Below are 23,807 nucleotides of genomic sequence, written 5' to 3'. Positions count from 1 at the left end.
TGTTGAATTGTCAAACATAAAACTATTCAATCTTATTTTCTTCTATTGAATGTTTATCCTAACAAGTTGAATAAATATTATCAAGCTTCAAAACGATTGGTCGAGCATGTTTGGTTGTCAATGACACATCAACATTACAAATTTTGAAAACAGATTTCGGGATTTTTTTGTCTTTTTGGATCCAAAATGTGGATTATAATTGGTCAGTGAAGAAAAGAACAGTTTAGACATGAAGTTCAAGGTGTCCTGAAAAAAGGGACCCAACTTGGCCATTGTAAACAGTTTTTTCTTCGAAATATAAAGGCAACATCAAATGCATGCAAATTCGGCCAAAATAGGCTCAGGTGTTAAAGGGTTAAAATGATATTGGATAATATAGACATCGGTTTTTCATTATCCGTTTTGGGCCCATTTGCATTTTGCCTTTAAAGTGAATGTGGAAGCCTTCTACCTTGTACAAGGGCTGGTCACAGCTTAGCATAGCAGTTGTGCTTATTGACCATTAGAGGTCTCCAAACTACGATGCTTGGGATTTGCTATGTGAGCAAACCATTTGTACTAATGGTGTAAAAATAAATGAACAACAAATTTTTGAAAAACAATGAACATGTTAAGTCCACGACCGCGTAGATCGTCATCGGTTTGATATCGGTCTTGGTCAATATTGGGATATCAGTTATCAGTTAAAAAGTATTTATCAGACAAATGTAGTCATTTTGACTTGATTTAAAGGGAACCACTGACAGAAACACCTGCAGTTCTTTAAACATAAATGTTAGTATGAGTTATAATACCGTACTATAATTACCGTATTAATATTATTATTGCTATTATTATTATTACCGAATATAAGACGGTGTTTTTTTGCATTGAAATAAGACTGAAAAACTGGGGGTCGTCTTATATTCGCGGTCTAGACATTATACCCATTCACGGCGCTAGATGGCGCCTGATATCATTGAAGCGAATGCTGAACTTGAGTAATGTTCTGTCATGACATCTCTACAAGTTTAACCAGTTTGCATTATTTTATTGAAAGGTTTTTCCGAATTCAGATTTGTTTCAAGACTACAGTTACAGTCATACCTCACTTTGATGGTTATTGCAGTTATTGCAATTTTGTTGTTTTATCACAATAGATTGGTTTATCTATATTTCAAAAACCAGAACCCATTCATTTACGAATGTGATTGCACTTTGGTTTACATATTTAAAGGTTCAGATATTAAGATTTGAATGAGGCAAAATAACATGCCTTTTTCTCTCAAATAATGTTGTGAATCAACCGTTAAAGTTGATAAAATTGCTCCCGTTTTTGCATTAGTTAGTTCCCTTCTGTCTACTTTCGACATGTGAAAATTTTAAAACTGTTTCATCCTTTAATGGTAGACTCAAGTTAAGATTTTGCCGATTTGGGAGTATTTTAGATAAAAAGTCACTTACCGGTAGGTTCGCTAGGAAGGTTCACTACAACAGAGCCTTTCTGAGAAGTTTACTGCTCTAAAATGGCGGCTGTTTACTAACGCTACCGAGTCTCTCATTTCGCATGTAGTTCTATATGCATGAGATATCTAGGCGTTGATTGTAGACTGTCGGCTACAGTCAGGAAATATTGGAGCCACCTAGCCTAGCGTCGCGTTTGCTACTGCGTCACAACAAACACTCTTCTCTCTCCGTGTCTTGACTTTTCTCGCGTCATTCAACCAACGTATTAACACACATTGTCTCGTTGCCGAAACGGTGACAAAATCCAAACGGAGGAGAAAAAACGTAATGTACGAAAAACGTACAGATTTTGAACGTAAGGTACGGCAAAAACATTTAAAAATCAGTGCTCACTTGTACAAATTACGCCGAGACCGTAAAATTTGACAGGTATGAATTATAGTGGATCGTCACAGTTAGATAGTAGCACTCTGAAGCACGGGACGTGCAACTATCAGTGGTCAGGGCGAAACTATGTGCTTTAGCGAAATTATCTTCGATGGCTTTGCGTGACATTTCATAAATGTCGGGGATTACGTTGTTGGAATATGTCCGCGAGGGAAAAATGTAACGCTGGTCAAGCGTTGCAAATAAATTAACGAAGCCCGCCGTGTGTTTTCACTGGTGTCATCTTCGGGGTTGTCCTGCTCTGAGAAAGTGATATCTGTGGGTGATGCTGACGCTGAGCAATGCTTGCAAATTGTTTTTTTCTCAATATTTTCTCCCCCTCCGCATTGTAGTGGTCCACGGGGAAACCGAATGTTGCCACACTGCAGATTTGGAAGAAGCCGGTGCTTCCTCAAAATTCGGTCTCTCCACTCCTCCGCTCGCCATAGCTTTTTGTTTTCACTTCGCTCGTAAGCAAGAGAAGGCGTTACTCGCCTTCTATTACACAGGTGCTTGACAGCGATCGGACATTTACTTGCGGGGCGGGAATTTCTCCACAGTTGTGCTTCACGTCACATACAGGCACACAGAGCTCGACCAATTCATTCCACAAGCATTCGGAATAAATTAATTGCAAAACCGAAAAGGCGCAGTTCATAAAGGCGTATTGACCATATAGGGTGAACCGTACGGTTTGGCTTTGAACCGCAAACCTTTGCACTGCTAGGTCCGTTACAGTATGTCGGGATTAATTAAAAAAAAAAAAATAAAATAAAAAACGAAAGGGAAAACCGCGGTGAGAAGCAGACAAACAAAAAAGAAAAATAAGGCAATGATGTCACTAACAACGAAGGGGTATACAAACAGTGAAATGGCAGCAAGTTCATACAAGCCGCCTAGGATCGGTTTAAAGACACTGCTGATGAGCTGGAATTGGATGCAGGTACGACGTTGGAAACTCATCCCACATCTCTGTAACAAAACAATCTGACTAGCCGCAGAATGTGACAAAATTGTGTCAGTCGTCATACTAGCTTCCCTTGCTAGCAAACACAGCTTTTCTCCCAGTCCAGGCCAACCGCATCATCACCCCCAGCTTACATTGCGCGCATAAAACATAGCGTCTTCTTTAAGGTCAAAACATGTACTAAATATTATAGATTTTTACATAAATGGCAATCATATATGTGTTTCTAATAACATATTTTAGTAAAAGAGAACAATTGTGGCTTATTAGAGCCAACAAGTCTTTAGGTCCGAGGATCCCTTTAGCAAGGGGGAGCAATTAGTTTTTCACATAGAGTCAGGTAGGTGTGTATTTTTTTCACACTTAGCAAATAAATTATCAGTTAGAAACTGTATTTTATTTTTGGGAATTATGTATATATTGTTAACCCCAATTTAGCTCATGTTTCCATTGGCAGTTAAAGAGGAAAGTACAAAATTAGCACTACTAGCACATCTATCATGAAACTCCAAAGAGCTTGTCAAAGGATCCCATTGCACCTGCGTCACCAAACCCCTTTCACGTGCTCTTTAGTTACACTTAAAGCCAAGAAACTCATGAATGAAAGGACATAAGGCTCATGCAAAACTATAGCTTGAAAAAAAATCTCCCAGAAATCAGTGAATTGACAGGCAAGTTCAAATGCCCTGACGACGTGGAATATGTTCACAGAGGGTGACCTTATTGAATACACTGACCACTGGCACACCAACGTCATTTTCTAAATGTGTCTCTAATCGGAACGTTGACCTTGAACATGGCTCGGCATGCCGTGTATGCGTGTGTGTACACAGAGTAAACAGAAATATTCTAGGGTTAAGTAATGCTGTGGAAGAGGAAGAGCTCTCCTTGTACCACCCCTGTCGTGTTAGTTATGATTATGAGGATTAATAGTAGAGATTAGAGGTGGGAATCTTGGGGCACCTAACGATTCAATTACGGTTCAGAAGCTGCGATTCAATTATGAATTGATTATTGATGCAAAACCTATGAGCTGCTTTTAATGTTTTGTACATTAGTTACAAAATTTGTACAAAAATCCTCTCAGGCTTAGAAAAAAAAAGTATTTCAGTATCAAGTTAACAGTTCAGAACAGTAAATAAAATACTCAAGTACCCATTCTGTATCAGCATCTTACAACTACATTCAATTAATTTAATGATGAGAATCTATCGTTAAAGTTGTTAAAATTGCTCCTCTTATTCCATAATTTCCCTTCTGTCTACTTTTGACATTTGAAAGTTTTAAAACTGTTTCATCATTTTAAGATAGCTTCAAGTCAAGATTTTGCCGATTTAGAAGTATTTAAGATAAAAAGTTAATAAGGTTCGCTCGAAAGGTTCGCTACAAAAGCTTTCCAGAGAAGTCTACTGCTTTAAGATGGCGGCTGTTTACTAACGTCGGCGATTCTGTCATTTCGCATCTAGTTCTATATGCACGTGATATCTACCGTAGCATTAAGTGGGCATAGTTTGTAGCGGCTGTCGGCCGCAGTCAGTTATTATCAGTGATGAAAGTGGCTAGAATTTCTTGCCGGAACTCCCCGACGTGAAGGTCGCCACAGAGCCAGAAATTGTATCGATTTATTTATTTCATTTTTTTTGGGGGGGTGAGGGCTCTTAAACTACTGTAATGCAAAGAAAACTGTTTTAGCACAGTTATTTCTACAACACATACAAAAACTGATTTTCATTCATAATTCTATTTTTTTCAATGATTTGCAAAATAAAAGTTAACAAAAACAGCAATAATCCCTACCTCCAGCTCCAAATTTTTATTTTCCCTCATTTCCTCACATATTAAATGCCAAATCTCAAATTTAACTACTTAAGAACATAGGATATATATTAAAATTGAAGTTAATGCAAACATATATTATTATTTAAAAAAAAAAAAAAAAGTAACACGTTCAGAAAAATAAGTACAAATTACTTATATTATGCAGAGTGCAATGGAATATATTTTAAAGATCGTGCAAACATTGACTTTTTTTTAAATCATAAGGAAATTAATAAGTAGCCTAACATAAATGAACAAATATAAGTCCAAAGTGCACATTGACTGCTAAGATGTTCTGAAACTCCCCATCAGAGCAAATAAAACTAAATATGATAAATAAGCCTCCTCAACTCTTTCGTTGCTCTTAAAGATTTGATCCATTTTATGTTGCATTGCCCTTTTTTGTCGCATCAATTCAACAAGCTTTTTTTTTTTTTTTTTTTGCTGTTCCAGAAAACATGCACATTTGAACCAATCAGAGCTAACCATCTCTGCTGATCAAGCACTTTATTATGCTTGTTGTTAACACTTGTGTATGTAAATCTGATGTTGGTAGATCGTTTTCTTTTTGGAGATGAAATGCATGTGTGGCAGCTTAGCATTTTTTTATTTTTATTTTTTTACATAGCGTTTTGACAGTTGCTGTCATATTTCTGAATCTTATGCCGGAACTGCGTTCCTGACCGTTCTGGCCTACTTTCACCCCTGGTTATTATTGTTTTTTTTATCTATCGGCAATAGTTGAGCATGATGTTTACTCTCGGTCCATTCCTCATTGCATCCCGAAGACCTTGCTGACTCGATTTTAGTTCCGCTTTACTTGGCATATTTCAATAAACCGAATTTGGATGTTTGAAAATCTTTCTCGAATCTTCCACGACCGGATCGCGAATAATCTAAGAATTGGAAATTTCGCACACCTCTAGTAGAGATAGACCAATTATCAGCCAGGCCGATTATCGGCGCTGATATTTGGATATTTGACGTATATCGGTATCGGCCTTTTTTTTTAATCTGACCGGCCGATATGAAATAAATCAATATAAAACTGGGTTATTTCGGCTAAGATGCAGCCACGCCTCTCTCTTCTTCACTAGTATTCACCCCGTCCTCTGAATTGTTAAAAGGTAATGGTAAATGGAGTTACACTTCTATTGTCGATTTCCACCTGTCTAAGGCCCTTAAAGCGCTTCACACTATATCCTCACCTACCTACTGGTGATGCAGCACCAGGAGCCACGTGGGATTACCGTATTGGCCCGAATATAAGACGGTGCTTTTTTTGCATTGAAATAAGACTGAAAAAGAGGGGGTCGTCTTATATTCGCGGTGTAAACATTATACCCATTCACGACGCTAGATGGCGCCAGATATCATTGAAGCGATGCTCTGTCATGACAGAGCTCAGCTTCTCTCAAGTTTAACCAGTTTGCATTATTTTATTGCAATGTTTTTCCTTATTCAGATTTGTTTCAAGACTACAGTTACAGTTAGACTTCACTTTGATGGTTAATGCAGTTATTGCAATTTTGTTGTTTTATCACAATAGATTGATTTATTTACATTTCAAAAACCAGAAGCCATTCGTTTACAAATGTGATTGCACTTTAGTTTACATATTTAAATGTTCAGATATTAAGATTTGAATGAGGCAAAATAACATTCTTTTTCTCTCAAATATATTGTTATAATAATTTGTTTCGGATGTGCTGTAATTATTTTCTGTATAAAAATGAATTTGGTGATCAAAAAGTCTTTTTTCAAACTTGAGTCTTGAAAAAGATGGGGTTGTTTTATAATCAGGGCCGTCTTATATTCGGGCCAATATGGTAAGTAGAGGCGTGCAAAATTTCCGATTCTTAGATTATTCGCGATTCGGCCGTGGAAGATTCGAGAACGATTCACAAACATTCAAATTCTGATTATTGAATTATACCAGGTAAAGCGGAAATAAAACGCAGTCGGCGCAGTATTTGGGACGCAATGAGGAACGGTCCGAGAGTAAATATCATGTGCAGCTAATATCGCTAGGTAAAAAAAAACAATAATACCTGACTGCGGCCGTCATCCGCTACAAACAGCGTCCAGTTGCTAGTTGCTACAAACATACGGCAACATACGGCTACGGTAGATATCACATATATCTAGACTAGATGTGAAATGACAGACTTTCCCGCACTAGTAAACAGGCGTCATCTTAAAGCAGTAGACTTCTCTAGAAGGCTCTGTTGTAGAGAACCTAATTACTTTTTATCTCAAATACCCCTAAATTGGCAAAATCTTGACTTCAATCTATCTTTAAATGATGAAACAGTTTTAAAACTTTCACATGTCGAAAGTAGACATGAGGGAAATTATGGAATAACAGTCGCAATTTTAACAACTTTAACGGTTGATTCAAAACATTACATTAATTGAATGTAGTTTAAAGCCGCTGATACAGAATGGGGACTTGAGTATTTTATTTACTGTTTTTAACCGGTCACTTGATAATAAAATAGTAGTTTGGTTTATTTAGCCTGAGAGGATTTTTGAACAATTTTGAAACAAATATACAAAACATTTAAAAAAAAAAAAAAAAAAATGGGGGGAGGGGGGCATCAATAATTGATTTATATTCGAATCGGAGTCTCTGAATGGTAATCGTAATCGAATCGTTAGGTGCCCAAAGATTCCCACCTCTAATGGTAAGTATCTTGCTCAAGGATACTTAGACGACATCATCAAGGCGGAGAATCGAATCCACAACCTCCGAGCTGGGCAACGACTACTCTGCAGAGCCTGAGAACTGTATTTTTGTTGTATTGTATTTTCTGAGCTATTTATTTAACTTTTTATTCAACTTTATAAGTTATAAAATGTTTCTGAGTGTAGGAAAGTCAGGCACTTCTGGAGCAAATATTTTCTATTTGTGTGATTCAACAAACATGCTTTAGGCATTTCAATGAAGTTCTGCGTTTGCATTTCATTTTTTTCTGCCAATTTTTACACTTTTACTGCAAATGAATATCGGCTCCAAAAATCAGTTATCGGCCACTCCAACTACTAATAATCGGTATCGGTCCTGACAAACCCATACCGGTCGATCTCTAATTAAAAGCACCAAAACAAACGACATTGAATTTAACTCAAAAGACCTATTTGATAAAAAAGAGAAAATTACGTAACATGTAGTGTTAGAGTGAAGTGCCTCAACTGTACTGAGCTATTAAGCACCTCTTGGTACCCAATTGCATCATGGTATCATTTTAAGTGTGAGTGGGCGGGCGGGCATTTTTGGACTCACCGTTGTGGGACATGCCCACAGACAGGCACTTTTGGAAGCGGCAGTATTGGCACTTGTTGCGGTTCTTCTTTTGGATCTTGCAGCGGCGTTCGCACTTGTCGTACTCTAGTTTGAGACGGATGGTCCGCCGAAAGAAACCCTGAAAGGAAGACACAATGGTTCCGTTTTAATCGAGCAGGCCGTCCAAAAACTCAGTTTCACATGCAGACAGTCTAAGAAAACAAACCTTAACGTAAACACCATATTGTAATTTCAGAATTATACAAAGGTAGTGGAAAATTGGACACTATCAGTTTAATATCACTTTTCTGTAGGCGATTAAAAGATCAAAATAGTATATCAGAAGCTTTCATAGTGTGTGTGTGTGTGTGTGTGTGTGTGGGTGGGTGGGGGGTTAATTTGGCAGAGTTTGGGTTCCAAATTAAAACTGCAACCCTGGCTTTTATGTAGCCATGATAGGCTACACAAGTGTTGAATATTTAGCTGTTTAGAGTGTTTGACTTGACAAATTCCAGACACTTCATGAACTAATTGGAACTGTGCTCCAGACAACTCACGAAGGGACTCCACCAACACACACATGCACCCTGAGAGCGATCCTCCCATGACAGATACAACTAAATTTACAATGAGTATGACAACATTCCTTGACACATTAATAAAATAGCATCTGAGGGGGACACACCATACAGTATGATAACATAAATCTGCTTCCACTTGATTAGATCAAATACATAAGTCAAATACATAAGAAGTGCTGACAGTGTCAGGCAGATGGAATTAGAAGAGAGAGTTAAGCCATGTACAAACAAACAAATCTAGACGCCTGGCTTTATAACTAGTGTTGCCAATAGGCATGTGCCGGTATGAGATTTTGACGGTACGATAACCGTGAGCAAAAATACCGCAGTTTTACGGTATCACGGTATTGCAATTATAGCTCCAAAATGTGTTATTTTGAGAGGTATGGGTTAAAAAAACTTTTTTTTAAAAAACTTTTTTCAGGGATTTTTTTTATTTTTCAGAAAATATTTGCAAATTGGAACATGAATATGATGTTAAAATAAATAAATAAACAAAAAAATATTTTAAATAAAATGAAAATAAATAGAATTTACAGACTACCCACAGCCACAGCTCAGGTTGCTCAAGATTGGAGCAAGAACTAAATTAATTGCTATAAAAAAGTAAAAACACTTCTAAGTAAAATTGAAAAATATTAACTTTTTTTTTTTTTTTTTTTTTTTGAGGGGGAAAGTAAAAACACTTCTAAGTAAAATTGAAAAATATTAACTTTTTTTTTTTTTTTTTTTTTTTGAGGGGGGAAAGCTCAAGTGAAGTTTCGCCATTTTCAGCCACTGTGTCAACTCTAGTCTACATGTCATGCCTTTGTGTTAAAAAGATGCAGAATTCATAAGAAAATAAGTTAAAAATGGATAAGTTAGTTAAAATGCGAATGTTGTTGTGTAAAGATTTATCTAAAAACACTGGGAGTGAGACCTGTCCTTTTCCAGCGAGCGTACATTTGTGCTTAGGGAAAGATCATCTGTCGCAATTAGCGATCTTTGATGTTATCCCTTTTCCTTCATTCAAGCTTGTGTCTCAGAGGCCGTGAGATTTATAACCTCGATGAAGTTGCTCTCCCAGCTAAGACTAGGCTAACATTGGTCTTTGTAAGTTCTTAGTTCATTTGTATTTTGAATTTGAAAGGAAAATATGCGTTTTGTTTTTGGCGAACTTTTTCATGGATGACTTCCTCACATTCTGTTGTGTTTGTGCTAATGAAGCTACTCACACGTGTAAAATACTATTCTACAACGTTTTAAAACTGTATATTTCAGTTACCATGATTTGAGACCTCCATAAATTCAAGAAAAGTACGCCTTTTGTTTGGAGTGTTTCTTTTTTGGTGTTTAGCAGAATAGCGTCACTGACACACACACACACACATCAACAACCGGAGAGGGAGGGGTGAGCGCTGCCGCTCCAAGATACTTCTGGCTGCATTTTTGACACCTGTAAAATAGCGAATACTGTACAACGGTATGACGGAAAATTTTAGTGGTTTTGAAACCGTGACGTTTTCATACCATGGTAAACCTTGAAACTGGTAACCTGCACATGCTTAGTTGCCAATATCGGTATCGACGACAGGGCTTTACAAATAAAATTGAATTGAAATTGAATTGATATGGCTATTTTGGAGATTTGGACAGCATTGGATTTGGTCACAAGATTACATCTGCTCTAATATTCACGTGTCTTTTCAGCAATGTTTTGCTTTCGGCTGATATAAATAGAACCACTAGGCAGACATGTCCGCTGTGTGGGATGACTTAACTTTATAAACCAAAGATAGAAAAAAAGATCGTGTAATAATTGAAAACAAAGCATTTCCCTATGAGGTACCAGCAGGTCTCACACATTTTAATACAAACAATTTCAAAAGTGAAATATGACCGCCCAGCTTGCTTCCTAAATGTGTCATCAGCCCAGAGACATTAAAAGCAAAACCAAAGTAGAGCATGTTCTCTAACGGCTAATTTGAAACCTAGAGGTAAAGTAAGTCCACAGTTACCATTAATATTGGGCCATCCTGCTTTTATGGAGTATACTTCATGCACACTGAAGCTTCCTACAGTCAATTTTTTGTTTTAATTATTAAAAAAAAAAGTTATACACATAGACATGCCCATTGCCCTCTGTTGCAACTGAAAAAGTCTTTAGCTACTCTTCAGTCAAAAGGTAAACCATTAACTCAAACATGAATTTATCAAGTGGCGCACTCCATCAAATCCATGGTCTGAGGTGACCTTAACTCTCTGGCATTATGCCTTAAACAATATAATTTCATTTAATGAAAATCAGTCAGTCTAACAGGTAAGGTGACACATCATGGTGCAACAACTACCGGTAAACATTTCCAAGGCAAAATTCCTGACTAGAAAACGTTTGCAAGGCAAAATTCCGGCCTAGAAAATACTGTATATCAACAAAATGTTTTAACCCTTTATAGGACAAGTGACTATTTAAAAAAAAAAAAAAAAATCCCCATAAAGACCCACATTAAGGCCACAATGTTAACATTTGGTATGCAAGTGTGACATACAAAATGTCATGTCGACATATGTGGAAGTCAGGTCTCAATTACAGAGGTACTTAGACTTACAATCGCTTCGACACACGATCTTTTCGATATTCGACGTAAAATTTGACTCACCATATGTTTCTACATCAGACAACATGCTTAAAATACGCCAATTTATGATGGTGCTGCAGTTTCCTTGTTTTGCTGGCGGATTTTCTCGTGAGAGAAATCAACACGGGTTCCAAAAGGTTTAATGCAGATGTTGAAAAAAAAAACGGAAATGAAGATGAAAATGATTGAAAAATATGAGCGTGGTGTGCGCATCTGTGAACTGGCTCGACAATACGGCCGTAGAATGTCTAAAATATCGACAGTCCGCCTCCGACCTTCGCCAGTCTTTATAAGTTAAGGTGACAATTATGATTGTGGTAACGACGCCAAAGATATTGCTAACTTCGTCAGGTTTTTAATCATTTATTTCAGAACTTGTGCAACACAACTCGCCTACTGTCCACCGCAGTTGACGCAAGCAACAAAATATTAAAAGAGAAAGTAAAATCTCTACTGCACCTTTCTCTGTTACGTCAGCCATACGGTGCGTTCAGGTACAGCACGCAAAACACGTCAGCCACATTAAAACCCGATTCGTTACATTATTACAAAACGATTATTATTGTTATATTATTCCGATTTGTATTCATAATTTTTTTGTTTTGCTATGTGTAATTGCCATTTGTAATAGTACCAGCAGTATTTATTAAGGATTTAGTGTACGTTCTTGGGTTCTGGAACGAATTAATGAAATTATAATTTATTCTTACTGGAAAATTCTGCTCGTCATACGACCATTTCGACATACAACCAAGATCCTAGAACGAATTAACTTCGTATGTAGAGGTAACACTGTATATAAATTGTGGGTCCAATTTTTATTTTAACTAAAAATGATAACGTTAATAACAACAAAATCAATAAAATATAAATAACAAATACATGAAAATAATAAATAAAAACAGAAATGGACTGGTTATGACCACTGATAACATCCTAAAGTTGATTATCATATATATATAATTTTATTTTTTATTTTTTAGTATATTTAACTTATTGCTTGCCATTGACAACGATTCATTTAAATTGAGATGACCCACTGTGAATGCTCGTCTTTCAGTGCCATTGACGACTCTAGACGTCTAATCCATTTTGAGGTCTACCACATTTAATGGCAGCTAGTGAGTTAAATGAGAGCCAATAAAGGGTTACCAAACTGCTTAACTAGAGGTACATCCTACTATTCTAATGTCAAGTTAAAGGATCCTTAAACCAAGGTCCTGTCGGGTCATTGAACACACTAGTAGTTACACAAGCTTTCATTTGAGAACATGTAACTCAATCAGAGAAATGCTTGTTTAAATAAATAATTAACATATGTAGTCGGCGTCATCGTGCTCTCACCTTGCAGCCCTCGCAGGCGTGGACGCCGTAGTGGTAGCCTGAGGCGCGGTCGGCGCACACCCGACACTCCAAGCTGAGTGATGACGAGGACGACGAGGGGGAAGACGAGAAGTCTTCTTGGTTTGCCGCCAACCCGTAAGCCACCGATGACGATGGGCTGGAAGCCGGCGTTAGGGCATCTGCCAAACAGTTGAGTAGAATATGTGATTAAGCTTGTCATTAACCACATCTAAAAGTATTTGCTGAGTTTTTAATATTGTTTCCTTCCGCAAACAAAACATCAAAAAACAGATACCTTGATGAAGTGAAGAATTTGACTCCAATGTTAGCTTTTTGTGCTCGCTCCCAACTGGCTAACTGGTAGCCTATAGTATAGGCTACCATCTTAAGTGTATGGTATAGGCCCTATACCATACACTTAAGATGTAAAGCTGTGTTTTATGTGTTGTTTTGTAGTTTAGTTTCCAAAAGTGGTTGATTTAATTAGCTAATACAACTCCCAAGTGTGGAATTTTTTCCTGTTTGGGTAAGGCACCATAGCGAGTGAAGTTGTTGGGTGGACTGAACTGTTAGCTTCAAACACTAACCAAAAGCTATCTACAACACTTAGCAAAAGTAACGAATCACCAGTCTCAGACAAGCACTCACTCAGACATTTTATCATGTAGAACAAACTCAGATAAAAAGCTTGAAAAAAATAATGAATTAGCTAAAAAAAAATGCATGTGTTTAGCATTCAGAAACACTAAAAGAAATGAATAAAAAAATTGTGGTGGTCTGTAAATGTTACTTTTATAGAGCATGAGCAGGGGAATATATACGGAATCACTCTATTCTGAGGAAAAAAATATGGAATCATGAGAAACAAACAAAGAAATAACAATAAAACACATCTCTAGTATTTAGTAGCACCACCTCTGGCTTTTATGACAGCTTGCGGTCTCTGAGGCATGGACTTGATAAGTATTCTTCATCGATTTGGTGCCAACTCTCTTTCGATTGCAGTTGCCAGATCATCCTTGCAGGTCGGAGCCTTGCTGTGGACCAATTTTGTTTTCCAATTTCCACCACAGGTTTTCAATAGGGTTGAGATCTGGGCTATTTGCAGGCCATGACATTGACAGGATAAGTCTTTCTCCAAGGAATGGTTTAACAGTTTTAGCTCTGTGGCATGATGCATTGTCATGTTGGAAAATGACAAACATTTTCAATTGAAGGGATAAGAAAGCTGTCTAAAATTTCAATGTAAACTTGTGCATTTATTATGGATTTAACCACAGCCATCTCCGCAGTGCCTTTGCCTGACATGCAGTCCCACATCATCAAGGACTGAGGGAATTTTGATGTTTTCTTCAGGCAGTCATCTTTGTAAATCTCACTGGAACAGCACCAAACAAAGGTTCCAGCATCATCACACAAAACACATCTCTAGTATTTAGTAGCACCACCTCTGGCTTTTATGACAGCTTGCAGTCTCTGAGGCATGGACTTGATGAGTATTCTTTATCAATTTGGTGCCGGCTCTCTTTTATTGCAGTTGCCAGATCATCCTTGCAGGTCGGAGCCTTGCTGTGGACCATTTTTTTTCAATTTCCAGTTCAAGTTCCAGCATCGTCACCTTGTCCAATGCAGATTCTTGACTCTTGACACCTTGTCCAATGCAGATTCTTGGCTCTTGACAAGGTGATGATGCTGGATCTTTAGTTTGGTGCTGTTCCAGTGAGATTTTCAAAGATAACTCCCTGAATAAAACATCAAAATTCCCTCAGTACTTGATGATATGGGGCTGCACGTCAGGCAAAGGCACTGGGGAGATGGCTGTGGTTAAATCCTCAATTAATGCACACGTTTACATTGAAATTTTAGACAGCTTTCCTATCCCTTCAATTGAATATATGTTTGTCATTTTCCAAGATGACAATGCATCATGCCACAAAGCTAAAACTGTTAAAGCATTCCTTGGAGAAAGACTCATCCAGTCAATGTCATGGCCTGCAAATAGCCCAGATCTAAACCCTATTGAAAACCTGTGGTGGAAATTGGAAAAAAAAAAGGTCCGCAGCAAGGCTCCGACCTGCAAGGATGATCTGGCAACTGCAATCAAAGAGAGTTGCCACCAAATCGACGAAGAATACTTATCAAGTCCATGCCTCAGAGACCGCAAGCTGTCATAAAAGCCAGAGGTGGTGCTAATAAATACTAGAGATGTGTTTTGATTGTTATTTCTTTGTTTGTTTCTCAAAATTCCATATTTTTTTCCTCAGAATGGAGTGATTCCATATACGGTATATTTCCCTGCACTTGCTCTATAAAAGTAACATTTACTGACCACCACAATGTTTTTATTAATTTCTTTTAGTTTCTGAATGCTAAAGAGTTGCACTTTTGAGCTAATTCATTATTTTTTCAAGCTTTTTATCTGAGTTTGTTCTACATGATAAAATGTCGGACTGAGTGCTCGTCCGACACTGGTGATTCAATACTTTTTTCCGAGGGGTTGTAGATAGCAATTGGCAAGCTTGACCAGTGTTCAAGGTTCATCACTTGCCATTTGCTGCAGACAAAAAGGTGAATTTACCATTTAATGTGGCACCAGTTATCTTGTTCCATAATGTGTATTCTGGGTACAGAAACAAAGTCAGTTTGCGTGACTTTAAAGATGCAAAACAGCGGCCAAAAAGTCCTGCCTTTAACACATTTAGCATAATAGCGATACAATCCAAATTAGGGCTGCAGCTATCGAATATTTTAGTAATCGAGTAATCGAGTGAAAATTCTATCGATTAATCGAGTAATCGGATAAAACAAATATATTTTTAGGTGAAGAGCAATTATAAATATACATGAGAAAACAAGACATTTCATCTAATCTTGAACCATTTTCAGTCAATCAATGTCTTTATTTTCGATGTATATTGTTGAAAACAGCCAACAATTGCATCTGAGATGTAACTAGAATAAAAAAAAAAGACTAATTCACTGCTTTCACTCAAAAAACTTTTAGATCTTATTTAAAAAAAAATATATATATATATATATATCTTACCTAAAAATGCCGTTACGCTTGATAACACACATCATTTAAAAGTTAGGATTTTTTCCCACGTGTTTCAATTGAATTTCTATTTGTGTCAAGCCATTTTTAAGTTCTAGTTAAGTTTTAAGTTAGTCTAAACTGTAAGTCCTGCTAGGATTTTGAGTTTTTGCAGTGTTCAAAATAAATGTATGATACAGGCTGTATTGGAGCACATAAGGGACCAGTGCTACTTGGTGTTTTATCCAGCAATGACTACTGAGCTAAAATTGATAGTTAGCATTATTAAGTTTTTATTTTACACCCTCATCACTCCACAATGCTATGTTATGTTAAAGCCTGTATGTAAGACACGTTAGCCAAGCATCGACAGTGGTCATAATTAATAGAAACCTAGCCCTCCGCAGGGCTAACGTTACGTGAGCTAGTAGTGACAGTAGCGTTAATCTTATTTATTAGCGCTTAGCGCGCTACTGCTTTAAGATGGCAGCTGTTTACTAACGCTGCCCAGACGCGGCCGAGTCTGTCATTTCGCATCTAGTGTAACATACATGCGATCTCTATGAGACGCATCAGACGCTACCTGCAACCAACGTAGCATTGTGCGGGCTAGTATTTAGCAACGTCGGCGTCGTTTGTAGCGGCTGTTGGCTGCAGTAAGTCCCCCCCCCCCCCCCCCCCCCCTTCTTCCTTTCCGCACGTGACATCAGCGTGTTGTCCCGCATTAAAAGTAGTCCGAGCAAAACGTGATGCTTAGAGCTGTCAAAATAAACGATTACTCGAGGTGAATAAAATTACTCGGATCAGTTTTTAAACTCGAGTTACTCGAGTTGCTCGAGTATTCGTTTCAGCTCTAATCCAAATACTGTCTTTTCCATGATCAAATGTTCCTGTCCACCACCCCCCACTACAAAACGCTACTTCCTCTCTTGCTGACACACTCCATTGTCTCCTTGAAATTGCCTTCGCTTGTTGCATAATTTGGAAGAAGCGTACATTTTCCCAGCTGTCCACCTCATCCTCTATTCAGGAACAAACAGAAGGCCAGTGGATGTTTCCGGAGAGGTGGTTTGGGGTAGCTGAGGAATGCAGTGTGTGTAGGGGTGCGTGTGTAAGTGTGTGTGGTGGTGGGGGAGTTCCCTAGTTGGATGGAAGAACAAGGGAGTGCGTGAAGATGAAGGTCTAAAATAATAGAAAAGAAAATGGCTTGAAAACTTTCAAAATCAAACAAATATTGGTTCATCAGCCATTATTTGTTATTGTTCTATACACACATTTGGACAATGAAGCCAATTAAGGATTAAGGGACTACCGCTTAGAAACAATCACATGGCGATTACATTGAGCTGCTGAGGAAACACTTGGAAAGTCTACGGAGGGAGTACATTACACAGAGCCTGATTAACAAAGATCCCTAGTCGCAGGTACTAAATTGTGTTTTCACTAACTGTACAGTAACAAACTACGCCTGAAAAAGTGGTGGAGACAGCTGTATTTATAAAGGGAATTTTTCATTTTTGGAAACAAGGTCTTCATGACGGAAAATATGCACAACGACAAGCCCATCACAGAAAAGAAACTTATTGAGCTGATAAATTTGAATTCAAATGAATGAATTTGAATTTAATTAGATTAGGCTTTGCAAGGCAAAGGCCCAGATAGTAAAATTCCTTTTTTTTTTTTTTTTTTTAAAATGGAGTTTCTTCGGCGCGCTGCACAGCCCAAACCGTTTGACCGACGGCCACTGGTCAGATATCAAAATGACCGAAATTTTTGTGCGACGTAGGGAATTTTTCGAAAGACCCCCAAACATGTTCAGTTCGCCCATAAACACAGGTTTAAAAAAAAAATTGCATAATTTACACATTAAAAAAATCCAGGACGGTAAGGGGCATAAAAGTTGTATACAGAATTTGTCAAAAATGTGCGGTTCCCCCAAAATTTGCCAAAAACTTGTTCATTCATTTCTAATGGGATGCCATTGACGGCCATGTGCAGTCCCTGACAAAAGTCTTGTCGCTTATCCATTTTGTAGAAACAATTGCTAATAACCTGTCTTTTAAGTATTCAATTGGTTTCAGAAATGGCTCGTATGAAAGCTAAGACCCTCCCAAATGATGTTGAACGTACAAAAATATATGTGTTTCAATGAAAAAAGATTTATCATTTAATGAAGACATAAAGGTCAAATTTTGGCAAGACAAAGGTTTTGTCGCCTACAGAAAATAGTGTGAAAATTGAACAAAAAATGTTCTTCAAATACAAAAATATGTTACATAACGTGAGCGAATTCAGTAGTGGTGCTGTGGTGCTGTGAGATCCAAATGTAATATTTTGAATGACTTCCAGGGGTTTTGGCAAGGATTCATACAATTTATTGATGAAGTCATTAGGAACATCAAAGAAAGCAGTCTTGCATGCCTCCCAGAATTCATCAACATTCTTGGGTTTCGTCTTCCATGCTTCCTCTTTCATCCTACCCCAGACATGCTCAGTGATGTTAATGTGTGGTGACTAGGCTGGCCAGTCCTAGGGGATCTTGATCTTCTTTGCCTTGAGGAACTTTGAGGTAGAGATTGAAGTATACGATGGAGCACCATACTGCTGCAGAATTTTTCCCTTTTCATGGTTAGGAATGTTAAGAGGCAGCTAAGATATGTTGATATTTCAAACTATTTATGTTGCCTTCCACCCTGCAGATCTCTCGCACACCCCATACTGGATTTAACCCCAGACCATGATTTTGCCGCCACCAAACTTCACTGTTTTCTGAATGAAGCTCGGGTCCATGCGGGCTCCAGTAGGTCTCCTGCAATATTTGCGGCGACTGTGGTGTAATTCAATGGAAGATTCATCTGAAAAATCCACCTTTTCCACAAAATAGTGAAGTTTTGTCGTGGCAAAATCACGGTCTGCGGTTACATCCAGTATGGGGGTGTGCGAGAGATCTGCAGGGTGGAAGGCAACATAAATAATCTGAAATATCAACAAATCTTAGCTGCCTCTTACATTCCTAACCATAAAAAGGGACAAATTCTGCAGCAGGATGGTGCTCCATCGCATACTTCAATCTCTACCTCAAAGTTCCTAAAGGCAAAGAAGATCAAGATCCTCCAGGACTCGCCAGCCCAGTCACCAGACAACAGGATGAAAGAGGAAGCATGGAAGACGAAAACCCAAGAATGTTGATGAACTGTGGGAGGCATGCAAGACTGCTTTCTTTGATGTTCCTGATGACTTCATCAATAAATTGTATGAATCCTTGCCGAAGCCCATGGAATTCATACAAAACATTAAATTTGAATCTCACAGCACCACTACTTAATTTGCTTATGTTATGTAACATATTTTTGTATTTGAAGTACATTTTTTTGTTCAATTTTCACACTACTTTCTGAAGGCGACAAAACTTTTGTCTTGCCAAAATTTGACCTTTATGTCTTCATTAAATGATTAATCTTTTTTCAGTGAAACAAATATATTTTTGTACATTCAACATCATTTGGGAGGGTCTTAGCTTTCATATGAGCCATTTCTGAAACCAACTGAATAATTTAAAGTCAGGTTATTAGCAATTGTTTCTACAAAATGGATAAGCGACCCGACTTTTGTCCGGGACTGTACGTCATTCTATTCATTTCTAAAGGCAAACATTTGCCCTTCATTTTCCATAGCAGGAAAACATAGGATGCGAGTTTTGACCGCTTACCATTACAGCCCATTGACACTCAACTGGGGCCCATATAGTCAATGCCATTGACAGCCATGTATGTCCAAATTTCACATTCATTTTCAATGGCAGAAAACTTGTGTTGTGATTTTTGACCATTGAAAGCCGTGCAACAGGACGTGTCCACAAAATGTCCCCAGATCAACAGGAAATCACCTGAGAGCAACACGACATGTCCTCGAAATGTCCCCAAATCAACAGGAAGTGACTTGATGGATCTATACCACAGCAAAGCCTTATTGTAATTTCTCCGGAAATTGCAGTTTCTAGTTTGAAAATAAATTTGCTTAATTTGTTGGCTAAATCATCCTAAGAGCACGAAATAGCAATCAAGAAGTTAAATCCCTAAATATGGTGTTAGGAGAGTCTAAGATCAATTCGCCACAGTGCACGCAAATGACCTAACCCTAAGTCAGTGCTTCTCAATTATTTTCTGTTACGCCCCCCCAAGGAAGACGTAAATGTTTCGCGCCCCCCCCAACTCTCTGCCACCACTGTAAATAGTATCATTCGTCTATATTACTATTATAAGTACGCCTCAGCCTAACATTGTGTCCTTTTTTTTCTATTAAAGAAAAAAAGTAACATAGATCAACTTATAATAAAGTATAACTTTTTTAACATTGTGTTGCTTGTAACAGAAAAGACTTAACGCGCATCAATTTGCCTGAAGTTAAAAAAAAAAAAAAAAAAAAGTCACATCCAAACTGTAAAAATATACTCAAGGTACATTTTTGACCATTTGATACTGAAAAATAAAATGTAATAAAATCAGTAAATAATAACAAATTCAAATTGATTAGAAACATTTACTCTTCAGGACAACGTGCCAAAACATTTGACCGAAAAACAAAACTGAATAGAAGGGGGGGGGGGGGGGGGGGGGAGTCTTTGGACAGAAGGAAAGTTTTTATTTTCGCTGATTCACCACAGTGCTCACTGGTTTACTGATATAACACTGACAAAGCGGGACGATTGTGACAATTGGCAATATTCGGCACATTTTCGCTGAAAAACAATCAAGCGGCTATGAGATTGAGGTCGAATGTCTTTAAGTGGCGTCTTAACTGATTTGGCTTCTCCGCTATAATCATTTTTAGACTCGGTAAACAGTGGTCTTTCCTCATTTCCCACTATATTAAAAGTCAAAGGCAAACGGCCCGAAAAAAGCGCATTCTCGGCGGCCGAGGTAGAACCGTAGGTGAGGGCGGTGGTCGTGACGATCCCAAGCCGAAAACGGCACTTCTCGGCCGGACACGTGAGAACCGAAGAAGACAGTGGGTCGCTGCGTGAGTCCAGCTCTGCATGAGTCTCTGACTTCCGTGTGCTCTTGCTTACTTCAAAAATACTGCACGCACTTTGAAAATGAGAGCGCCACTGCCACCCACGGAGTGGATGTGCAAGTACACTTTATTCTAGTACGGCAAAAAAAATAAAAAAAATAAAAGCATGTTCCCCGAGGTCACTCGCGCCCCCCCTGGCATCGCTCTGCGCCGCCCCACCATTTGAGAAGTACTGCCCTAAGTGCAAGAAAATACAGTAGAAAGGTATTTTGTCTTTGGTGATCTTGCATGACTATTCCTTGTAACTGGCTCCATGTCAACTAAAATCTCCCAAATTGCATTGCTGAATAGATATGTTGTGATAGTTTTTGTTGGTGGCATTTCAAAAATCTTTACTTGAGCGACATCAGGTTTGATCAGCGTCACAGAACCGATTTGGAAATAACACTTTAAAGAGCATACGACAGGAGAAAAAAAGTCTTAAATGGCATTATTATGTGAATTAGAATCATATTTTGAGACGATTCGACTATATACAACAATTTAGCAAAGCGCAGATGACGAGAAATTAGTCTTTTAATCTGCCGGTTAGCCACTCCTACCATTATAGGGCTTTAGTGTCCCCAACAGGTGGATGATGTCAGCAGTAGACTGGGCTCATCAGTTTTACTATTCAGCCCATTGAGGGGGAATTATTCAGAACGAGGAAAACGCGACGAAGAGAGCCGCATAATGTCATTGTTTCAGTCTCTCTACTCCAATATTTTTACAGGATATTCTTTTTATCCAAGTATTTTTCCCCAATAGCTATATAAATGGCTTGAGAAGGACCAGTCAGCCCGTCGAGGGGGAACTATTCACAACGAGGAAAACGCGACGAAGAGAGCTGCAAAATGTCATTGTTCCTGTCTCTTCAATATTTTTACAGGATATTCTTTTTATCCAAGTATTTTCCCCAATTGCTAAGTAAATGGCATGGTCATGACAAATAACAGTCTTGTGCTAAATGGAATATGAAATAATAAAAATGCATTTACTCAGGACAACATGGCAAAATTACTCCATAATGGTCAAAACTGTTGACTTCACCTTTACTGTCGCACCTCCCGAACGATATTTTATGACACCTAAATCGGACAAATGTCATTTCCCTTTCCCGGTTTCGGAGAATGTAAACAAACCAAAAGGCGTGACAGCTAGCCGACATGCTAACCCGAACCGAGTGATGTTTCAAAGTCTTCGAAGCGGAAAATCACACATAACTAGCTTGGATTATTTGACATGACGACTGGGTTGTCGATTGTCTTCGCGGATCAGAAAACCGCCCGGCGGAGAGCAATTTACAGTTCGTTCCCCGGAGGAGGGCGGCTGCAGTTGTTGTGCAGCTAACGTGCTGCTAATGTGCATGAGGAGAGCTTTTTACATGCCTATCAATGATCAAACGTAAGTAGTCCTTTATTTAAACAAAGTTTGTAGTGTTTACTTTGTAATAGCTGTATTAATATTTGACATAATACTAAACAAGATGTTTACTCACTTCCTCGGAAGTCCAATGGTCCCACAGTAGTCACGCTTGTTTTGGCCAATATCCACGGTGAATGGGAACCTTTTGAAACTCCAAAAAGGCGCATACGCTTCTCCCTCATACAGAATGATTTTTCTGCAGCCGTTTGGCTGGCGTGATGCGAAAAATAAACGTATTAATCCGCAAAATCAGCTGAATCCTTTGTCCTCATACACAACAGTACGCTGTATAGTGAAGAGGACGCCTTCTACCGTACACGTCACAACGCCCTCCTCCTCAATGCAAGACCGAAGCCGGAGGTTACTCATTTTCATGGCGTGGGATTAAAAAAACTAAATAAATATAGCGATCACTTCCACACACATCCAAGCGGTCCATATCATTCAGGAGCATAAAATACCGTGTGTATTATGAAATAAATAAGGGTGTCAACAATAATCGATGCGGCGATGCATCCCGATGCGGGGCAGGGACGATTCGATTCGATGTGGGCAACACGCTGAATCGATTCAGCGCATTTTAAAATATATTAGTACGTTCAAAAATTTTCCCTGCGCAATTCCGGTGATGCAATGGATTTGGTTTCCCCATTTGTATTGTTATTCTCATGTTTACCTGTAGAGAGAGCTACTTTACATTCAAAGCAAGCCCGTAGAGGTTAGATCGGGCCTAAAAAATTCCAGCCCAACCCGACACGGCCCGTTGGTATTGAAGCCCGACCATGCCAGATCAATTAACTATAGATTTGCATGCCCGAGCCGAGTGATGCGGAAAAAAAAATAATGCAGCAGCAGCAGCAGCAGCAGCAATTCATTTTCATTTCTTCAAGTTTTCTTACTGTTTAAATAGTCTACATATTTTTATAAGAGTTATAAAAGCCTTTAAACAACGAAATAACGCTGGGAAAGTTTAATATAAAAAAAACACGGTTTTGCAGACACACAGAGGAGAAGATTCGAAAGGATCACATTTGCCTTTGTGTGCATAAATAAAAGTGTCTTTCCTAACAAATTCTCAGTTGGCAGACAAAAAACGCAAGTTTACTCAATATTTAAATAGTCTACATATTTTTATGAAATTTATAGAAGCATTTACACAACAAAATAACGCTGGGAAAGTTTGATTAAAAAAAACAACAAACAAAAAAACACGGTTTTACAGACACACAGAGGAGAAGATTCAAAAGGATCACATTTGCCTTTGTGTGCGTAAATAAAAGTGTCTTTCGTAACGAATTCTCAGTTGGCAGGGGAAAAAAACGCAAGTTTACTCAATATTTAAATAGTCTACATATTTTTATGAAATTTATAGAAGCATTTACACAACGAAATAACGCTGGGAAAGTTTGATTAAAAAAAAAAAAAAAACAGTTTTACAGACACACAGAGGAGAAGATTCAAATGGATCACATTTGCCTTTGTGTGCGTAAATAAAAGTGTCTTTCGTAACGAATTCTCAGTTGGCAGGAAAAAAACGCAAGTTTACTCAATATTTAAATAGTCTACATATATTTATGAAATTTATAAAAGCATTCACACAACGAAATAACGGGAGGAGAAGAAGAAAAACAGGGCTGCGCCACAGCCCTCTGCGCATTTTTTTTTTTTTTTTTAAATACTTTATTAGTCCGGCGCGGCGGCCCGACCCGACCCACCGAAACGTGAATGCTTAACATTTCGGGTCGGGTCGGGTTCGGGCACAAGATCTAACCTCTATGCAGGGGGGACGAGGAACCCAAATCCGCTTCCT

The 23,807-nt window shown here is 38.3% G+C and overlaps 1 protein-coding gene across 10 annotated transcripts in view; it reads right to left on the bottom strand.

Moving 5' to 3' along the window:
- The window catches only part of pparab (peroxisome proliferator-activated receptor alpha b), a 184,005-nt gene that overhangs the window by 13,508 nt on the left and 146,690 nt on the right, over positions 1-23,807 (bottom strand). For all 10 annotated transcript variants that reach the window (XM_057836788.1, XM_057836792.1, XM_057836790.1 and 7 more), the window contains 2 exons: positions 12,487-12,665; positions 7,944-8,082 (listed from right to left, as the gene is read on the bottom strand). In XM_057836788.1, coding sequence (XP_057692771.1) covers positions 7,944-8,082; positions 12,487-12,665 — 318 coding nt within the window. The remainder of the gene's footprint in view (positions 1-7,943; positions 8,083-12,486; positions 12,666-23,807) is intronic.

Source organism: Corythoichthys intestinalis, chromosome 5, assembly GCF_030265065.1.
Source record: "Corythoichthys intestinalis isolate RoL2023-P3 chromosome 5, ASM3026506v1, whole genome shotgun sequence".
Classification (NCBI taxonomy): domain Eukaryota; kingdom Metazoa; phylum Chordata; class Actinopteri; order Syngnathiformes; family Syngnathidae; genus Corythoichthys; species Corythoichthys intestinalis.
The sequence above is the reverse complement of the archived record's forward strand: the minus strand, read 5'-3'. Positions and strand labels throughout refer to the sequence as shown.